General features: G+C 43.8%; 1 protein-coding gene across 1 annotated transcript; it reads right to left on the reverse strand.

The window, feature by feature from the left end:
• Nucleotides 1-1,786: 1,786 nt before the first annotated feature.
• Nucleotides 1,787-20,742, reverse strand: LOC308304989 (gap junction delta-2 protein-like; the record flags this gene model as incomplete). Its single annotated transcript, XM_080749613.1, has 2 exons — nt 1,787-2,642; nt 20,672-20,742. 2 exons carry the CDS (start codon nt 20,740-20,742, stop codon nt 1,787-1,789), a joined length of 927 nt encoding a protein of 308 aa, XP_080605739.1.
• Nucleotides 20,743-22,206: the final 1,464 nt, after the last annotated feature.

The following is a 22,206-nucleotide window of genomic DNA, read 5'->3' on the forward strand; positions in this document are numbered from 1 at the left end:
TTGTGTTTTAGTTTTTTGTGCATGTCACATAATGGACTGTGGGGCTATGAATTAGGGGGGTCATTATACATTATTATTATTTATGTTAACGTTTGGATCAAAAAGGTCAAAGATCAAGGTCAAAGTCTGACTGTTATGGGCTTTCATGGAGCTTGTTTGGAACGATCAGTGGCTCACTGGAAACACTGCTTATTTGCATAATAATTTATTCACATATTTTTTTTAACAGTTATTATTATTGCTTCAATTTCGGAGCCTTTCAGGTATTCATTTCCCATATTCCCACAACAGGGTGCTATGTTCATATCTCATATATCATTTTTCATCTTAATGCATGCTGAGTATTACATTTCACAGGAGCAGGATGCAAATAAATAAAACAGTCTCTTTTTAAGTTACATGTCATGACATAATCTATCCATTCTATTAATTCTTCAGTAACATGCCTTTTTCAAAGTCCATAGGGGAAAACACTTTTTGGAACATACAGTCTCCATTAGAGGACAAAGGCTTAACAAAGAGCACATTAATAATATATATTGTTAAAGCTGGCAATCTATGAGTAATTTCCATCACCCAATCCCCAACTCCTACCCCAGTTAAAACTCACCTATACCTCATAGGGAAAAGGCTAAATGTAATTACTATCTATTTACAGTAACTTGGAAATATGGCACCAAATTTGGTTGTGAAGAAAAACACTTGTGGTTACACTTGAGAATATCTTTGAGAATAATACTTCTGTTTCTCGTATAAATGGAAAAAAGTTAAATCTTTTCATTGTTCCATTCATTCCTTTGGATGGCGATCACACTGACAAGCCAAAGTAAAAACTCTCGCACACTGCTTTAGTGTGTTCAATGGCTTCTAAGTGTAAATGGCATACCACTCAAGCTTTGGGAGTGCTGTGGTGCATGACACCCAGTTGAACCCAATTCAGATTCAATGTACTGTATGAAGTGTTCTGCCATAGCATAGGTTTTTGTCCTAGCACTGCTTTCTAGCAGATGCTTCAGGGCATTTTGTCCTCAGTCTGACCTAATGCTTCAAAGAACACAGTGAGATGTAGAATATGTATATGTCAAGTCTGGGGCAGGGACAGTAAATCGGGATTCCGTTTTATGACAATAAATAGTTTTAGAGTTGTCTTTACGTTTTACCTACAGTATTCAAGTTTCATATAGGTTGATAAAAAGGCGCATATCCCTTAGATGTCCTCTGAATGAACTTACTCCCAGATTATGAACAGTCAGAAAGAAAATCTTCATTCCCTCAGTAGCTCAAATCAGCATTCCCTTTTCTGACTGAAGTCAGACATGTCCTATTGTCCCATCCACACATGCGCATGCATGCACACGCCTAAGCACTTGCATATGCACACATACTTGGAAAATGAAGGGATTATTTTTGACCTCCAGCAAAGGCAAATGATAAAAAGACTTAAGTTACTTCTTCCTCCTATCCTGACTGTAGTTCAATATCTATAATCACTTCACAACAGAACTCTATCTGTCGTGAACACCTTGAAGGCACCTAGTGTCACCTAGGCACGGTAGAAATCCCCATGACCGCTTTGAGTTTTGCGTTGTTATACTATGGTTGCCCTTGACAAGGGTTTTCTTTTTCTTTCTCCAAGAGTAAAGAGGCTCTGAGAAGTGAATAATGTTGCAGTGTTGCAGTTAATGTTTGTGCCCTTGTGAATGGGGGCTCTGGGCCGGCGAAAAGCTCTTCTGAGTCTTCTCCAAAGGTCTCGAGGTCCAGGAGCCCCCAGGCAGAGGAGCCTCTGTCAGACGTAGGCTGACTCGCTAGACTGGGTCCTGCCCAGTCCGGTAGGAGCCTGGGACAGGTGTGACACGTCCTTCTTGCGTCCTACCTCACAGATGGACTTCCTGCGCGCCTGCACCCCTTGGACGGCTGTTTTAATCTTCCTCCAGCCAAGGTGGTTGAGCTCGGCGAGGTTGAGCAGCACACATATGCCGCTCACGGCAAACATGAAGACCAGGAAGACGGTCTTCTCCGTGGGCCGAGACACGTAGCATTCCACCTCCTTCACGCAGGGGTAGCGGTCGCACTCGTACATCCCCGGTACGTTGAAGCCGTACAGGAAGTACTGCCCGGCCAGGAAGCCAATCTCCAGCACGTTGCGGAACACCACCTGGATGACGTAGAAGCGCGAGATGCCTTCCTTCATCCGCGTCTTGTCACTTTTCTGCTGCGTGAATCCTGAGCGGGGCGCGTTCGGGATCTCCTTGACCTCCATGCAGTCGTGGTCCTCTTTGCCGCTGTCCTGGTTCTGAACCAGAATGCCATTGATGTTGCGGAGCTTGCGCGCGTGGTTGGGAGCGTGGTGACCTTGACTCTTATCCATGTAAGGGTGCAGGAATGAGTAGCTCCGGTCGCGCTGCTTTGCAGACTGGTGAACAGAATAGGTGATGAAGCAGAGGCTAGGTGTGCAGACCAGGATGATCTGGAACACCCAGTAGCGGATATGTGAGATTGGGAATGCCTTGTCATAGCAAGCCTGATTACAGCCGGGCTGCATGGTGTTACAGATAAACATGATCTGCTCGTCCTCGTACACCTTTTCACCCACTATGCCCACTATCAGAATGCGGAATATTACCACCACTGTCAGCAGGATCCTGCAGAGGGATGAAAGAAGGGGCGGAGGGGGGGATGGGGAGGGGTCGACACGGTAGAGAAAGACAGCATGTCAGTGATATGTGGATGGGTAGATAAGTGTACACAGTGTGACTGAGTGCTGTTCTCAGCGCAACCACTTCAAATCAATAGAAACAAAAGCAGTTCACATGCAGAAGGCTGTGTTCATCACCCACATGTACTATGCATGTGTGTGTTTCTGGTTGTGTGCTGTGTGTGTGTGTGTGTGTGTGTGTGTGTGTGTGTGTGTGTGTGTGTGTGTGCGTGTGCGTGTGCGTGTGTGCGCGCGTGTGCGTGTGCGTGTGTGTGTGCGTGTGTGTGTGTGTGAGCGCGCATGTATGTACGTGTTGTCAATCAGTTACTGCAGTGCTAAAGAAGGGTGGAGTTGCTGTGCTCAACATAGCATGCTCACACGAATTAACAACTCGCGTCACGAGATAGAGGTGATTTATCACTACTGAGCGTGAAAGGGAAGATCAGCTCACATTCACACCTGTTGTGTGTGTGTGTGTGTGTGCGCGCACGTGTGTGTGTGTGTTAACCAATTACAATTTTAATTATGACTCATCCAAGTATAGCTGTTGTTTTCTCGAGTCTTGAACACCTATAGTACCACTGAATGGACCTACTGTATTTATTTCACTCCATATCCTTCTCTCCCTTCAGCTTTCTCTTTGGCACTTTAGAGAGGCAGTGGCAATGCACTATTATATGGGTCAGTGGTTAGAGGGCACAGTGTCACAGTCACCAAGGGAGCTGCAGTGTGTGTGTGTGTGTGTGTGTGTGTGTGTGTGTGTGTGTGTGTGTGTGTGTGTGTGTGTGTGTGTGTGTGTGCGTGTGCGTGCGTGCCAGTGTTGATTTCGACTAAAACTATGACTAAAAATGTTTGTCGACTGTGTTTTTTTTCACTGACGAAAACTAAATAAAAACGAAATAAAAACTAAGCTGTGATGACTAAAACTAAGACTAAATATATTGACAATTTCGTCAACAAAATAAAAACTAGACTAAAACGTTAGGGAGGGACTAGTGGAGAAGAAAGTCATTTGGTTGCTCTCAGGTGTTGTGTGCTGAAAATAGCCGATCTACAAGCTCACTGCGACGCGTTGTGAGCTTGTAGATCTGCTATTTTCAGCACACAACCAAGTGTAGAATCAGTCATTACGATGCCATCAAGGCCCGCCAATATTCATTTCAGTTGACTAAATCAACTGTAGATTTAGTTGACTAAAATCGTATGACTAAAATTTGACTAAAACTAAAGATTTTCAGGTGACTAAATTATGACTAAAACTAAAAGACATTTTATTCAAAAGACTATGACTAAAACTAAATCAAAATTTGCTGTCAAAAACAACACTGGTGCGCGCGTGCGTGCGTGTGTGTGTGTGTGTGTGTGTGTGTGTGTGTGTGTGTTTGGGGGTGGGGGGGCACCAGTGCTCTGAGAACTGTGCCAAAAAAAAAAAAACGGCGAAACTGTACCCATTGGCATAAGGATTGGCAAAATGGAGATGTCTCTTTCCCATGACTCATACAGACAGAGGGTGTGCACTGAGTACCTAATGGGAGGCTGGCTGATTCCCAAGGGCACATTAGGACCTCCATTTGATACAGTTTCTATCTCTGGCATCTGAATCTACACTAAAATCCTCTGTGTTATCAGAGTACAGACCCGTAAGGGTCCATTTGAAAACAGGGTAAACTGTAGCCATTGGCATCAAGATGGGCAAAAGTGGAGGTACAGTATCTCTCTCTGATAGCATTCCTAAAATCCCCCAGGTAGCCTTTTGGAGGGATTACAGAGGAAAGTGGTGAGATTATTCGAGCAGAACTGCAGATCTCTCCTGACGCTGCAGTGCTGCATAGGAGCGCACAGAAAGGCTTGGTGGACTTAAAGAGACTAGAGCTGCATGCTGCTTATACAGTGGAGACCGCTCCGAGGCTTGCTATACTGTATGTACAATTATTCCATCATCTGGGGTCGGTCCAGCGGCAGCACTGCAGAGGAGGGCCCAGAGTTTTGAGGCTGGACTGTCAGCATTTTCTGATGACTCAGGAAAGCCTTGAATACTGTGGGACTCCCTCTTCTTTTTTATGCTTCATTGCAGGGAGGGAAACGGAGGGGGGGATGAGCATGGAGGAGCCAATTTTCTTTACAACCCACGCACTGACGGTGTGGAGCTACATTGAGTGGCTTGTTATCACACTACTAGGCCACCTGAGGCAACTGGGGGGACATAGATAGAATGCCCCCAGGGGAACCAGCACAGCACGGCAGACTGACCTGACCTCACTGACTCGGCTGGAGAGGCTGATGGTAGAGGTACGGATGTCACAGTTTGGGCCGGTGCTCTATGACAGTCATTCTCAAAATATGTCCCCTCATTTTGATATGCATTAGGCCTCGGACCCCCCATTTGAAACAGTTTCTTCCAAACAACAGATCTACAGACACAGATACATTTTCGACCAATGGGCTCGACTCACAAGCTTGCGAACAAGATTGCGCACAGAGGTGATACTACTGCGCATGCGATACATAACTCTATGACGTGACACGACGCAGAGAATCCCTGCAACGTCATCATCCCCAAACACTGAACAGGGGGGGGGGGGGGGGGACGACGACGGAGTATATGAATTAATGAATGAATGAATGAATACCTTGTACAGTACTGGCTGTACTGTACAAGGTTTTTTTTCCTCAAGTCTCAGGCTTTCTCTAAGTAGTTTGCCAGTTTAAATACATATTTTTCAAATAAACAGTCAATAAGTTGTGAATCACTGATATCCAACAGTATACACTGGGCGAGCAACTCCATAGTAGTGAATGGGCTGGGATTTCCTATTACCACACTAGTTCTTTTATAACTCTATGGCTGTGACCTATGCTGATTCTATAGTAAGAAGAATGAACGCCATTCTTTAAAAAAGACCACCTAGAACCCACCATTAGGATTGAGGGCATATGGGTCAGCTTGTAAATGACTGACCATGGGGAACAACATGACTGCCATGAATGCCTGATGGGCGGCAGATTAGATTTTCTTTATCTTCTAGAGTCTGGTGTGTCTTAAATGAGCCCCACTAACACAAACTCCTCGTGACCAGTTACCACAGTAACCATCACCGCATGAACCAGTGAGAGGTGAGGCTCAGAGAGAAACAGATAGAGAAGGGATAACAGAAATAGAGACATGGAAGGGGGGGAAAAAAGAGTTTTGTGAAATCCTGGGGAAATCAAATCAAATAGATTGTGGATAAGGAAGAGGAGACGGTACCTAAAGACGGAATAGGAATTAACTACTACGTTAAAATAACAACAATGAAATCACAGGACGTGATGGTATAAATTCTTACAAGGGCAAAAGTGTCGGACAGGGCAGAACATGTTACCGTGGAACTGACTTAAAATAGAGCAGCGTGCTGCTGCAGGACTGTTCCTGCACCACCTGCGAGTGTGTGTATTTCTGTGAGAGAGGGAGGGAGGGAGGGAACGGCACACATACTGTAAGGCGAGAGAGTGCAGAGAGGGAGAGAGAGCCATGTGTATCCCTGGTGCGGGATGGCACTCGCCTCTGAGCATCTGTGCTTGGAGCAGCTGTGAGCTAGCTGTGTACGCTACATTGCCTTTCAGTGTATTTGTAAAAGAAAAAATATATATATATGTAGCCTCTACCTCACCTTTGGTGTTTCAAGTTGCATGCTTGCGAATTGTACCTGATCACTGAAATCGTATGCCGAAAAATAATGCATCTACAATACAAGGCAGGTTCCTGGTACCCCCTGATTCTGTCAGCACGTGTTTGTGTCAGTGATAATAAGAACAATCATAACATTCACTTAACAGACACCTTTCTCAGCCAGACCAAGTCGATGAGTGACAGCCATTATATAACTTCAGGTATAAGGTATAACTTCATATATAGGCTACCATAACCACATGAACACTAGCATCCCCATTCTGGGCATGTCATAATAGACCAACATTTGGCGAAAAATAGTCAACGCGGCACATTGTGAGCTTGTAGATCGGCTGTCTACAGTGAAGAGATTTGTTGTAGAAGGACCAAGTATGTTTAAGTAGTTAAAAGTAAATATAGTTTTAACATAATAAAAAGAGCAGAATATTAAATGACTGTCATTTTCGATTGTCATAAACTGCTAGTGAGGTAACCACTGTCGTAACAAATGTCTGTAGATAAAGCACAGAGCTCATTAAGTTGTCCTCTCGTCTGTTAAAGGGAAACTCCTCAACATCACGTCAGAACAAATGGGATTTGGGTTCGAAATCTGTGATGTTTCCATTTTAAGCACTGCAGGTTTCTCAGTGCTGTTGCCTACTATGAGGACGCATGCAGTGTGGCTGCTGTACTGTATGCAGAGTTCTGCTGCAGTGGCTTTGGATTTCTCACTAACAAGATCCAACGTGCTGCAATATAGGGTGTTGTGGCATGCATGTTTACACACAGGAGTGTGTGAGTGTGTGCGTGTGTGCGTGCATGCATGCGTGCGTGCGTGCGTGCGTGCGTGCGTGCGTGTGCGCGCGCGCGCGTTTAGTGTTCTGCTGCTGTGGTTACAGGATAATCAGCAGGGAACAAATTGCTGCATTAGCAGAAAGCAGTGAGAGGTCATCTGCAAACATCAGTGTTTAAATGCTGCAGAGGGGCTCATACATTACTGCAGGTTGAGGCGGAAGAGCCCTGAGGGCTTCCACTGTATACTAGAATATTCAGTGACCAGAGGAACTGACTATGATATCACACCCAAAGGGATAATATTGTCGCAGTCGGGCGGAAACCTTGTATGTGCACACACGTTACTTTTCGGGAAATGGAAAGAATTATGGATCCAAGCTAGTTATTATTTTGAAGTGTTTGAAAAGTAGCAAAAATAGCAGATCTACAATGCGACACATTGTCTTAAACTAAATGACACAATTGAGCTTAAACTGTAGGGCGCCTTTTACTTTTACACTGTCATATAACAAAATTATTATTATCTATATAAAATGAGGCCACCAACTTGGACAGCTAAAAAAAGCAGCAGCAGATCATGTGGCATCTCATTCCTTACTTCATGAGTGGTCAGTAGAGGCCCATGTCTAAGATGTGTCATTCCTTTTATCTCTCCACTGCCATGAGTGTGCCCTAGAAAAGCTAGGGCAGTGATTTTAAACTCTTTTCACTTTGAGGCTCCCCAGTGTAATCTGCCACGGAACCCCATTTGATAAAAAATAAAATCACACCGGTGTGAAGGGAGCGGTGCTAGAAAATACTAGCCTGGCATTAGCCTTACTGATAATGTGGATTCATTCACTCATTGCTCCAGTGCAGGAACGTGTGAGTGTGTGAGTGAATCCACATTATGAGTATGGCTCATAATGGAACAGTATTTTCTTAGCATGGCATTAGTATTAGTCTAGTAGCCAGAAAGTGAACCCGGACATTTTGAGTACCCTAAAGTTTTATGTTAGAAATGTTGAGTATGGGTCCCCAGCAGTTAAAAACTGCCGGATGCTAACTTGCATATGTTGGGCAATTTTCATAATTAGCATAATTAGCTTTAATTAGCATAATCACCTATAATAATGAAAAATATGTCAAAAACTGATTGGCCGATTTGAACAATATTGGAGTGGTTTTGGGGGTTATTGAGGATGCTGAATCCATTTCTAAATTCAAAATGGCCGTTTTAAACCGGAAATGGCCATATACCAACTTAAATTGGGATGATTTTGATTTCTTTTCTTTTTTCTTTTTTGTTGATTTTCCAAATGATGAAGTGACTATTTTTGATAGGCTATTGTGGCAGTCATTGTTCTAATAATTTGTGTGGATTGTCTATATTTTGCTTTTGAAATGCAGATAATCTATAAGCATATAAATAACCACATTTATAATTTAATTCATAATCAAAATCAACAAAAAAGTATCAAAATCATCCAAATTTAAGTTGGTATATGGCCATTTCCGGTTTAAAACGGACGTTTTGAATTTAGAAAATGTCAGAAATGTATTCAGCATCCTCAATAACCCCCAAAACCACTCCAATATTGTTCAAATCGTCCAATCAGTTTTTGACATATTCTTCATTATTATAGGTGATTATGCTAATTTAATCTAATTATGCTAATTATGAAAATTGCCCAACATATGCAAGTTAGCATCCGGCAGTTTCTAACTGCTGGGGACCCATACTCAACATTTCTAACATAAAACTTTAGGGTACTCAAAATGTCCGGGTTCACAATGGGGCTCTATGGGCTGGCTACTGGACTATATGGCTAATGCCAGGCTAAGAAAATACTGTTCCTGAAGAATTCCGTCTTACCTATCTATATATACTGTATATTGTGATGTCACGTGAAGCTTGATCCTCAAATCCATTATATTGTCCAATCAGAAAAGGGAAACCTCTCCATTCTGCAATTTTTCTCCATTCTCCATTCAAAATGGACAGTGTATCAATGACTTATTTTCCCCAGACACACACAAAGTCACGAATTGGAGTGGCTAGCACCAAATGGACCCGTAAAGCTGCGTTCAAACCTGGATAGTTAGAGCTGTGCGATTACATACAAATAAGTGAATGCAAAGACGAGACGACGCGCGAACGGGCGCTATACGGTATCTTCGCCCCAGTTGGAAAAATCGCTTCGCTTCCCCCCGACTCCACCCATCACGTCCTGACAGCCAATGAGCGTTGATGTTGTCCTGAGACACGGAAATGTTTTGGGTATTTGGTTTTGGGACTCCCTTTTTGCCAGGTGTTTCGCCTTGATTCTGATGTGACATGTTTTTTTCCCAATGCTGACCCGCGCAACCAAAGTGAAGCGATTGAAGCGACAAACAAACACTCTCAGAGAGGGTTCATTTGGACACTTGGTGATCCCCCGTCCCCGGACAGACCCGACGTCGAGAAAAAGTGAGCTTAGGGGACATCAAAGTGATATAGTTTTCATTTGCCCATGTTTCCATAGGTCACATACACATGTTAAAACTAACCAAACCAAGACAAAAATTAAACATTAGTATACAAAAGTATACAATATACAAAAGCGTGTTTTGCTGTACGTGAGGCTGGTTTCTGCTAGCCAAGAGCGCAACACGGCATCAACAGATAAATTAGTTTCCGGGCCACATCCATAGAGTTATAATATAGGCCACATCAAACCTACAGGCCTTGACATTTGATGTAGTGGAAGGATGAGGAGAGAGCAAGGAGCTAATAAAGGAGGAAGGCTTAATACATCACTGTGAGACATGTGAGCATACAGCTCGGCTCACATGGAGCTAGCCTGAAAGCTCTTGGCCTGGTCAGCGTACTCTCTACCTCATCTTTTGCCAAATTAGTTATGTGGCTCATTAGGTAGCTAATGCCGCGTGCGTTTTTCTAAATACGTGCGTTTCACTCGATGTCTATGGCAGCTCTTAAGTCAATTTGTGTGTAAGGTCGACTGCGTACCTGAACTGTCTAACAAAGCATTTCAAAATCGGCTCGACCATTTTAAGTACTGTATGTTACACCTACACTGACACATGATTGCTGGCATGAAAGTGAGACAAATATTAGACTGTGAAACCCTTAATGTGTATTGTTTTGGGGGATTTCATCGGCTGGGTTGTTTCAATGTTGAGCAATGAGCATATCAACAGGCAACCGGTTTAAATATACATGAGTGCGTAGGCTGGCAGTCAGAAAGTTGACAGTAAGATATGTAAGCACAGACGAGCTTGTTATTCCATCTGTTGTGAGCTTTGCTGACGTTCCTGTTCAGATCAAGGCTCAGATCATGATTGACGGACTGACATGACTGACCCAAATGGGGTGCTATAACATGCATGAGGACATGTTGGCTGTCATCATGTTATCATAATGTGGGGCAGCGATTCCCAACCTGTGGGCTGGGGGGCCCACTGGTGGGCCGTGAGGATATTGCAAGTGGGCCCCCAAATAATTGGAAAACACTAAGATCTTTATAATATAACATTAATAGTAAAAAACGTACGTTAAAAAATGCATATCGCCGTTGTTGGGTCAGGGTGGAAACCTTGTGTGTCCAAAACCTTCCTTTTTTGTTATTATTTTGAAAATAGGTGATCTACAAGCACACAGCGCCTCCCATCGCGAGGCGTTGTATGCTTGTAGATCTGCTATTTTATAAAATAAAAAAATTGCAACACTTTTGTATGATGTAGGACTTTAATTTACGGGAAAAAAACATACAAATTTGAAACTTGGAGATACGAGGTGTCTGCCTGATAGTGACAATATACTTTTTCTTTAAAACCTCGAAAGAATGAGTTGTCATTGTGATACCGATAAATACATTAGCTCCATTGATCCAAACCGGAATACAATGGATTGATTGATCCTTAAAATAAACGGCCCACCCATATGACCACTAAACGTGTTAAGAGGTCATATGTGTGGGCCGGAACACATGGAGAGAGATTTCCAAGTGGGCTCTTACCCAGAAAAGGTTGGAACGACTGATGGAGGGTCAGCTCCATTGGTATTTTAAACACTCTTAACATTTTGACAGTGAAATGATAATATGAACACGTTAAAATGCAGCTAATTATGTCTAACTAATTGATTGGACGGCATCTGTTTGACCTGTGAGACTGTGTTTAGTGCAAAGGTAGTTCCTCTTAGGCTGGTGCATTGGCTGGCCATGGCATTGCATGGTGTGCACTGCACATGCGCGCGTGCGCGCGCGCGCGCACACACACACACACACACACACACACACACACACACACACACACACACACACACACACGCTCCATTCAGCAGCTGCTGCTATGAGTCTCTAGGGACAACAATGCCCCTAAGCATCACAGTAGGTGCAAAAGAAAACACACATACTGACACATTCTCACAGACACAATCTACATACTGTAATGTATGGTGCATGAAAAGCGCCTTTTATGTGATCAGAGAGTGACATGTTTTTGAAGGTTGGTTTAGCTACAGCTGCAGTGGCAAAATACATAGCTTACTGGGAACCCAACAACTCATTGAGAGAACACAATGAATGAGTAGGGGTGTCACAGAAATGTAAAAATTGATTCATTGATCGATACAAATGAGCACAAATTGTCAAATTTCTATCAAGAGCTTGAATAGAACCTTCTTTACAATAGCTTGACTTGCCAACCTTCAAAACCGCCAAGATTTGAATTATCTAATTTCTTTCTACAGTGTGATTTGACCATGAATCCTAGCGTCACTGTTCTAGGAGGGAACATTCAACAAAAATAGCCGATCTACAAGCATATTGTGTTACATTTAGAGTGAAATCAGGAGGAGGCCTGGAGCCCTGGCCCCTGGGTACTCTAAACTAAGGATGATAGTATCATTTACACATAGGTCTGATAAACTTCCATTTCTAGAAAGCCTAGACTGAAAAGCCATTCCATCTTTATTTCATACTTCATTTTTTCTTTTGCCGTTTTAATGCCTCTGATTTGTTTTTCTTCTTTTTTTTAATTGTAATTTTGACCAATCTGTATAGGTAGAGTGTAATACTACAATATAATTGGGGCAGTTGTATTGTGTTTCCCTGCTCTTCTACTGAGACATTTATCTTGTGTCAAGGTCATGTCTCACCTACACACAGAATCTGACATGAAGACAAGATTAGATTTATCCCCTGAGCAAGCAGGCAGACCCTGCACTGTCCTGTGTTTTTCCTATTCGAACTGCTAATAGTACTCAATCAATCAAATCCGGGGTAGAAGAGGAACGTTACATAGTCCAGCTTTAAAATCAGATCTTTGAAATACATTTTGAAATAATCAGTTCCAATTAGTCTCAAACCAGGAACTTTCGGGAGGGGCATTCCCGACAGCAAATCTCCCCGATTGTCTGTAGTGTGAGCCTGTACAGAAGCGCAACAACAAATAATAGCGGATAATTGATATGAAGTGGAAATCTGAAGTAAGTAATCAAGTATTATCAATCAAGACATGGACATTATCTAGTGGGAAGAGAAGAATTCTACTGGAGAAGGAATCAGATTGGAGGGTAGAAGAGGGCACTGCATAAAGAGATGTGTTTCCAATTTTTGAGCGGTGGTCACAACGCTCCTATACGTGGCCGTGTGTGTGGGTCTCCGTCCGTGTCTGTCTGTCTGTATGTAGCCTAAACTTCGGCGCGTAACTAGTGCCGCACCATTTACGCCACTCGCGCAATATATACATCAAAATGTGCGGCTCGGCCGGGAATGGTGTTCTATTACCTTTCGTTCCGATCCGCCTTACCATGCCGACGTAATCGGCAAAAAACGACGCTTAATTGTCCCCATTGACTTATAATGGGACAATGCAAGAAATCACTTTCAAGTATTTTTCTCTCGTAAACCATAGGAGCTACAGTTTCAAACCTCGGAGAGGAGATTCATAATGATTTTAAGAATGAATCGAAAAATAATTACATCACTCGGCCTCATGGTGGTGCTATAACGGCCCACTTTACGTTTTGCCCCGTAACTCTTGAACCGTAGATCGGAAAATTAAAATTCTTTTTTCCCTGGATTCCTTGGGTCAAGACGCATCTCCCCATATAGGCCACGCCCATTTGCGCCAGGATAGATTTTCCGCCATCTTGAATTTTCTCCAAAACACACTTTTTGCTCCTTTTCCTACATATTTTCTTCAAATGTCACAAAAATCGGTACACATGATCTATGAGGTGGGTAAACCACCGCTCAGTTCACACGGGTGTGATTTTTTATTAACGGAAGACAGAGTGAGTCATCTTGTTCTGATTTGAGTAGGAAGGTAATTCGTCCATGGGAGGGAGAGAAGTTAAATCATTGATTAGCATTACAAATAGGCCCACTAATCATCATTGCTTATCTGTTTTGTACACTATTGATGAACCTTCTTTATACAGGTGAGGTTAACTGTAACATCATTGAAACACTATCTTCTTGCCATAAATAAAGGGTCTCACTCAAGTTCAAGTCAAATCCTGTTGCCCAAAAGAATGATTGTATCAAATGAAAGCTGAGATCAGCTTTGTTGGCAAAATCTCTGCTCCAGTAGTTCAGTCAATACTTTCAACAGCATTCAACATCAGGTATTGCTGTGCAAACAAACTAATAACCGGAAAAAAGGGAAAGCTTAGCTCCTGGAGACAGGGAGGTAAATAATTAATTCTGTCATCAGATGCTGAATCGATGTGGTATAGAATGCAATATGTGGTTCATATTCTGACAAAGGAACGTATCTCTGAAAGAGACTGATTTCACACTTGCTCTTGATAAAAGCATCTGAATAACTAAATTGTAAATTGTAAGCATACTTATATACGTACAAAAACACATACATACCTCTCATACATACATACAGTACATACATACAGTATGCTATATCTACATGAATACATACATATTCATAGATACATAAATATGCATATATACTGCACTGCACATACGTATACAGTACATAGACCTTACATACATACAGACTACTGCACACACACGCACGCACGCACGCACGCACGCACGCACGCACGCACGCACGCACACACACACACACACACACACACACACACACACACCGAGAGAATCCTACGCATGGTGTTTATTGGGCATACCTCAAGCATAAAGGACAATTCTCCCATATTAGATTATTATTTGGAGTAAGCAGGTTGTCCTTGAGAATGGAGGGTTCCTCTTTGTCATGAATATTCCGCTCTGTTTTAGAAATCCACCAGAAAGAGAAAGCTTTAGCAATAGACTTAGAATGTATTCATCTTTGTATATACTTTATTATGATAATACACAAAAAACCTTATAGTGAGAGGTCTGTCTAACAACCTTAAATAATACTGAACAAATGCCTTATTCCTGCTGTGCAACCTTTAAAAAAATGTTTTAATTATACCATGTGCTAACTACTTATAATGTTCAAGTAGTTACTAATTAAGATTTGCCAGAGCTACTTTCTTAGATTGGATCAATTTGACATAGTTTATGAATGATTTATTCACACAGTTTTTGTTTCCATCCATTACTGAGCTGGGGATTTTTGAGAGAACTCAGTCCATTTTGGATCCATGCCACAATGACATATACTGAGTGCTGCTGCATCACCTGAAATGTCCCCTGCATGCTTTAAAAGGAAACATAAATTAATTTGCAACGTATCCCGTTACAACTGGGTTGGCTGTCAAGTGTGTGCAAACCTAAAGCAGCAAGGGTTCCTCCCTGTCAATCATGAAGGTTACTCGCATCGGCTACAGGAAATCGATTGGCGTGTGTGCGTATAGGTGTGTGTGAATGTGTCCCTGTGCATGTGCATTTGCATGCATGAGCGTGTGTGTGTGCAGTACAGTACACTATGTGCATGTGTATAGATGCATGACCTATAGTGTGTTCTTTCCTCTGCAGAAGTGTCAGTTAGCAGCTTCAGCTGCTAGCTATGACACAGATCCTATACGGTGATTATAACCTCTGCTCGCTGTGCAGAAGGAACTTCCTTAACTACATGAACCCTATAGCGTCCCTAGTCTGGGGCAAACATTTGGTGCAAGTAGCTGATCTACAAGCTAGATCTGCTATTTTTGGCAAAGATATTGATGTAGAGGGGGGAAAAGGAGGGTGCCTAGCATAGACCCCTGGGGGACTCCGGCCAATGAAGTATTAATTTCCTCGCTGTCTCCCTTTATCTCATCATCATTTTCGTCATCCTGTCTCCATCCCCCTCTCCGATTTGTATTATTTCATCTTTACCAGATCACTCTAGTCTGCCATTATCTCCCCCCTTTTATTTTCTCTTTTTTCCTCGCTCTACTTGTCTCTGGCACTGACCTCACTACAGCATTGCAGTGTAGAAAATGATGCATCAACACACTTCCTTCCCTTCTTCCCTTTCTACCTGCAACGTCTGTAACACTGACTTAATGCAGGATTGCAGGGCTTATTCCTGTCATGGTAGAGTGCTTGAACATTTTGTATTGGAGATCACACAGAGTGTGTGTGTGTGTGTGTGTGTGTGTGTGTGTGTGTGTGTGTGTGTGTGTGTGTGTGTGTGTGTGTGTGTGCATACGTGCACATGGATCGCACAGAGACACAAACCCATATAGCACACACATCTGTGGTCTCTACAAATGTTCTATAGTAATTAGATAACATTTGTATAAACGTTTAATTAAGCCTTTGTTTTAATCAAAATAATGATTTTGATCACAATATCACACCCAAATGTACCTTCACGAATATTATGATTGTTCATGAGGAGCATTTCTTCTCTTTGGTAAACATTCTTTTTTGGGTGATACAAATTCCGGATTATCCCAAAACTGTGTTTTCCTTCAGAAATATTTTCATATCAAACAGACTCGGATAAGAATTCTGTAAAATGATGCTGAGCTTGTACACAATTTTTCTTGGTTTATGAGTCTTTATTAGAGCAGACAATTAGATTGGCTCAGAGTCTTAGACCGCAAAAATAGCATTTAGGCCTACAGGTCAACAAATAGTGGCCATCTAACGGCACATCTAAAGGGGTTTTCCAAACTATTCTTCCCTGGTCTTCTCCACAATAAACAAGAAATGGGAATCCAATCTCCACCACTGTTGGCCGCTGTTGATGAGGAATGAAGTCTAATTTTGTAAATGCTGACTCTCAATTGCACAAATTAAAGGGCCATTTCACCTCTGGGACAACCAGATCTTATTTTATTGTTGTTTGGGACACGATCAACACAAGTTATTTTTGTGTTCAAACTGTGTTTTGAGATATTTTAGTATTTCAGCCTGTACTAGTGATGCATCATATGATGCAAAATGCATCACTAGTCATGCTGAAATACTAAAATATCTCAAAACACAGATTGAACACAAAAAATAACTCAGGATTGTGTTGATCGTGCCCCAAACAACAATAAAATAAGATCTGGTTGTCCCAGACGTGAAATGGCACTTTAATGGTTCTGTGATACAAGCTGTGGCAAAGTAAGACCAAAATCCAAGCCTATGTGGCTAAAACATTTATTTAACCCTTCCATAGTCACATACACTTCATGTGTTATTGAACCTTGTTCCTAACGTCAGCACTAGCTACCCCTCATCTCCATAGACTTATTTACAAGTCAGCCTCTAAATGCTTCGCTCTTTAGAGATGGAGGACAATGTCCCAGCTTTCATTTCTAAAACTGGGTGAAAACAACAAGTTCTGCATTGCAGAACCAATCCACAATCTTTAAGGCAGTCCTCCATATTGGGGCATTGTGACATAATTAGTTTATAGGAGTAGGTTCCTTAGACTGCTGTTCTTGCAACTACCTGGCATTTAGAAGTCCCCAGACATGCGTTCGAGAACTCTAGACGATCATCTCCCTGTCACAAGGGTCACATAAAGGGGCAGACATTCATTATTAATTGAACTAGCACTATTATCTCTGCCTAGTCTCACGTTGCCACTTGCCAGACGATCAGAGCTCTCTGAATGGATTTTGGATTTCTTGTTTGGATTTGTTCTGCAATTCTTTTTTCTTTTTTTTCCTTTTTTTTTTGCTTGTCTAATTGTTTCCACACAGTGTAATGAAAGCTGGGAGATTGTCCTTAGTTTCCATTGAGCAAAGCGTTTAGAGACAAACATACTTTGCAATCTCTTTGAATTGTCTAGTTTGCATTACTTTCATAGACTTACTGATCAGCTGGTTACACTTGTCGATGTACCGGTAGATAGACATGGGGGGCCGCTGTCATTTACATTTCCGCCCTCAGTTGTGTACCCAGTCTGACCCACAGCATTAATGATCAGCATCCTTAAAGTCTTTTTCCCCATTCCCCATTGCCTTTTCATACACACACATGCACCATCCATCCACAATGCCAATATAATGTCACCATATGCACCGGGGCCATGGCATTAGTACGACGGTCCATTGTTCCGAGGTACCATTGGTCTGACAGCGCACTATAACTAACCCTAACCTTAAAGGAGTAGTTCACCCCCAAAATGACTTTTTTTCTATTGATTTCTCATGCCATGGAGAGTAAAGTTCAATAATATTTTTTGGTTTTTGTCACATTCCTAAGACAAAGATTTGATTCGAGTAAATTTACCCCCATTGATTCCGGATGGGGACCCGTTTAGAAACAGGTCCCCATCCGGAACGAATGGGGGTACATTTATTGTTATGACATTTTTGTCTTAGGAATGCTAAATATTATTGAACTCTAGTCTCCATGGCGTGAATAATCAATAGAAAAAAGTCATTTTGGGGGTGAACTACTCCTTTAACCTCACAAAAACAATCCCCTCACACTAACCTAACATTCGTTGTACTATTGAGACGTTGGACTAACGGGCAGCCCCCCATGTACCACACAGACACAATGATGGAGGGAGGTAGGGGCGACCCCCCTGGTGGAGATTTGCGCTCCACTGAGCGCCCCTTTCTAGTGAAGTGTTTTTTTAATCTTCTGACTAGCACACGCATAAACACACACACACAAGCATGCATGCATGCACGCATGCACACGCACGCATGCACACACACATGCACGCACCCACCACCACCTGCACATACACACACACACACACACACACACACACACACACACACACACACACACACACACACACACACACTCACCCACCCATGTGCAGACGTATATAGACAGACGCACTAGTAAACTATAAATGCCTTCCATGGTATCTGGCCCCCGCACATACTGTATAGTGTTTCGACAACAAGAGGACCACATACTGTATGTTGACAAGAAGCAGAATAGATTGAGATTCAGTTACAGCTAATGCCTTGCGGCCAACTACTGTGCCATGTAGGACAAACACAGTCTGACGGAAGCCAAAACACATGCATATCAGTTACAGTGCTATTCCCCATAGTGGGAGACAACGGTCCCTGGATCCTTCCTGAATAGGGCTGTATTATTTCAGTCACTTAGTTCGCAATTCATATTCATTCATTTAACATTCATGGGGCGGCAGTGGCTCAGGGGTAGAGTTGCCGTCTTAGAACATGGAGTTCGATCTCAGGCTCCCTCAGAGTAGGTGTCAAAGAGTCCTTGAGCAAGACTCTGAACCCCTAGTTGCTCCCAGTGAGCAGGTTGGTGCCTTGCATGGTTTCCTCCGCCATCGGTCTATGAATGTGTGTGTGAATGGGTGAATGTAATGCACAATCTCTGTAAAGCGCCTTGGACAAAGGCGCTATATAAATGCACCATTTATCGTTTAACAAGAGTACAATGAGATTAAAAGATGAAGAGGATGAGCCCAGGTTTGGAACGCATTTATTTAAACTACTGTATATGTTTGTGTAAACTGTGTATGACCCAGCTCAGATTAGATCATTACAGACAAACTGAGAGTCATCTCTGTGCTTCTAAAATGGTCTATGGCTTTCATTCACTGAATCATTCGCAGATTTATGTTTTGTGTTTGTATTTTGTGCTAACAATGACTCCAGCTACCACATTGTGAAACATGAAGATTGTAGGTTTTCCGTTCAGTTATTTGCCTAAGTTCACCCATGTTTTTAATTGTAACTTTGTGTAATGTAATCCCCAAACCAAATGAATGTAAACTTGATTTTCTAGCCTTTCATTCTTTTATCCACAACGGTTTCTCAAAGAAATGGACATACCGTACACACGCACGCACCCACGCACACACGCACGCACACACACGCGCGCACACACACACGCACGCACGCACACACACACATACACCAATCAAACTACTTGGAAGAGAGCATAGGTTAGGCTGTGTCCTTGTGGACTACCTGTGGTCTGTGATAATGAACACAGCAGTGCATGTGGGTTCGTGTCTTGTGCTGATCTCGTTAAGCCACATTTATCCTGCTGTGCTTTTCTGGAATGTGACCTTCAAATTGTGAATCGGTATCTTTATGTGTTTCACTTCCTGAAACAAGATTTATACTGGTGTCCGGTGCCGAACATAGCAGATCTACAAGCTCACAACACATGGGCTCTTTTGGGCGCAGGACACCATCCCACGGCTAATATAAATCAGAATTACGGCTAGAGCTTATAGCCATTCTCACACATAGACGTGTGTTTAATAGGTGGAAAATTGCACCTTTGATTCGGACTAATCACACAGATGATGGAGCATGTTTTTCACACGCCAGATATTCCAGCACGTCGCACAATTCATGTCCCCAATGCTAATCAAGACTGCATGCTCCTCTGTTCATGTATAATGCTTTTGCCACCTACGCTTCAGTCACCATGTCCACACACACAAACGGACACACACACGGACACACAGACACACACACGGACACGGACAGACGGACGGACGGACGGACGGACGGACGGACGGACGGACGGACGGACGGAAGGTGAGCAATCTATTTACACTACGTCCCCCCATTTCTCTCCCAAGTAAATTTCCGACACAGAGACACTTGTCTCCCCACCTTCAGTTTCTCCTTCCTCACCTATTTTCTCATGATCTCTTCATCCTTCACACCTCTGTTCTGATCTCCCTCCCACTCCCCCTTTCTGTCCTTCTGTCCTATTGGTCCAGCCGGCCAGCATCGTCAAACCTGTGTATCTGTCAATGGCTGGGCTATTAGGTAGCTTCAGCACGGGTCACAAGTCTCGCTGAATTAACAATAACGCTCAGTACACCGATCGATTATGTGCAATTACTGTAGTTTTCCCCTTGAAATAATGATGGGTGTGGGGGTGACAGTGGTAAGAAGGACGGCAGGCGGAGTGTAGAGAGTGAAGGATGAGGGATAGAGGGGGGGACGAAGGGAGGGCTCACTGGGGAGAACAGCAGAGCACAGGGGACCACAGGGACGAACCCGAGTATCCAACATGGGATATGGTCAACTCATACGTACAGTTACATCTTTAGCGTACACGTAAACAACACAAACACTCAGCTTGATGTGATTCACGTCAAAAAGCACTCGAAAACAACAACAGCAACGGGAGGTGGGGGTGCTGGTCCAGCCTGCACACATCAGCGAGGGAGGGTATCACTCTTACCTCCCAATCATGGTGGAATGCTGCTGGACCGCAGCCTCCAGCAGACGCTCTAGGATGGTCCACTCGCCCATGGTTCACAGAGGGTCTGGTCCAAGTAGTTAGAAGAAGAAAATGGGGTTCCTCCTCCGGCCGGGGCCTGGTACCCCTACTCTCCTGCTCACCCAGTATCAGCGTTCTGTGGGGGAAGCAGGGTGTTTGATGAGGGGTGCACCCGACCCTGTCCCGCACCAGCTCCTTTTGACCTCTATTCTTTGACCTGACTGCTTGTCCGTGAGTGTGTGAGTTTGTGAGTGTGTGTGTGTGTGTGTGTGTGTGTGTGTGTGTGTGTGTGTGTGTGTGTGCGCGTGTGCGTGTGTGTACAGGCCTGTCCTGTTATGCCTTTCTTCTTGGCAAAAGGAGAGGTGCTGAGCTGAACACCTCTCCTCTCCCCCCTTTATCTCTCACCTCCTCTCTCTCTTCTTCCCCCTCCCCTGTGCCGCGATGCTCGTTCTCTCCTCCTGCCGCACCACTCTGTTCTACCCCATAGCATATGCTATAGCTCACTCTATGACAGCCATGATCACCCTCTCTCTCCTATTCTCCGCTTTGCTCATTTCTCTCTCTGTCCCTTCACCCCCTCCCCCTCTATCTATCTATCTTCTCCTCCCTCCCTCTCTCTCTCTGTCCCTCTCTCTCTCTCTGTCCTCCGCCCTACCCCCAGGGCACTCCTTGTACCTCAGATGCACCCCCTGCCATTAGTGCCGCTTTGGCGCTTGTCCTTGCATTGTTGTAGAGTGTCTCGTACCTTTACCGCACCCTGGCTACTCTGACCCCAGCCCGCATCACTTCTCAGCCTCACCGTCCTCCTGTCCTCCTCCGCTCCTTTGCCTTTATTCCGCGGTGGCGCGCGCACACGCACACTCCCACGCGCGCTCACCCTCGACGACTGACTGCCGCGGCGTTGATTCTTCCCGCTCTTCCATCTCCTACAGGGGCCGGCAGATCCGCGCCACTGCACGACGCCCGTGCCGCACACTGCCTTGCCTGCTAAATGTCATTGCGAGGTAGCTCCAAGCGCTACGAGGAGCCATAAAATGCACACACACTGCACAAAAAAGCCTGCCTACACAAACACATCCATGTAGCCGAGCGTGCACGTGTGCGCGCACACATGAATGTACCACCACCCAGTCCCTTAGTAATAAATCAGCTGCCTTTGCTGCATCCAGTGAGGGTGAACGGAGGCAGTGTGCTGCAGACCTGCTGTCCTGTATTGTCGCCCCCCCCTCCCTCCTTCCCTCCTCCGGCTAATTTCAGCACAGTCCAATGCCCGGAGTCATGTCTGCCGCAGAGAGTCAGGATGAGATGCTGTCCTGTAGAACCTATTTCTGGGTTCCATCATCTCTCTCTCTCTCTCTCTCTCTCTGTCTGTTTCTGTGTCTCTCTCTCTGTCTTTCTCTTTTTCCCTTTTTGTTTTCCTCCTTCTGTCTTGCCTTCTGTCTTGCCTGGTGTTTGTGTGCTGCTGTGCAGAGCTTGTCTTGACGACTGGGTAATGT

The sequence above is a fragment of the Nannobrachium achirus genome (assembly GCF_963921795.1).
Source record: "Nannobrachium achirus genome assembly, chromosome: 19".
Lineage (NCBI taxonomy): Eukaryota > Metazoa > Chordata > Actinopteri > Myctophiformes > Myctophidae > Nannobrachium > Nannobrachium achirus.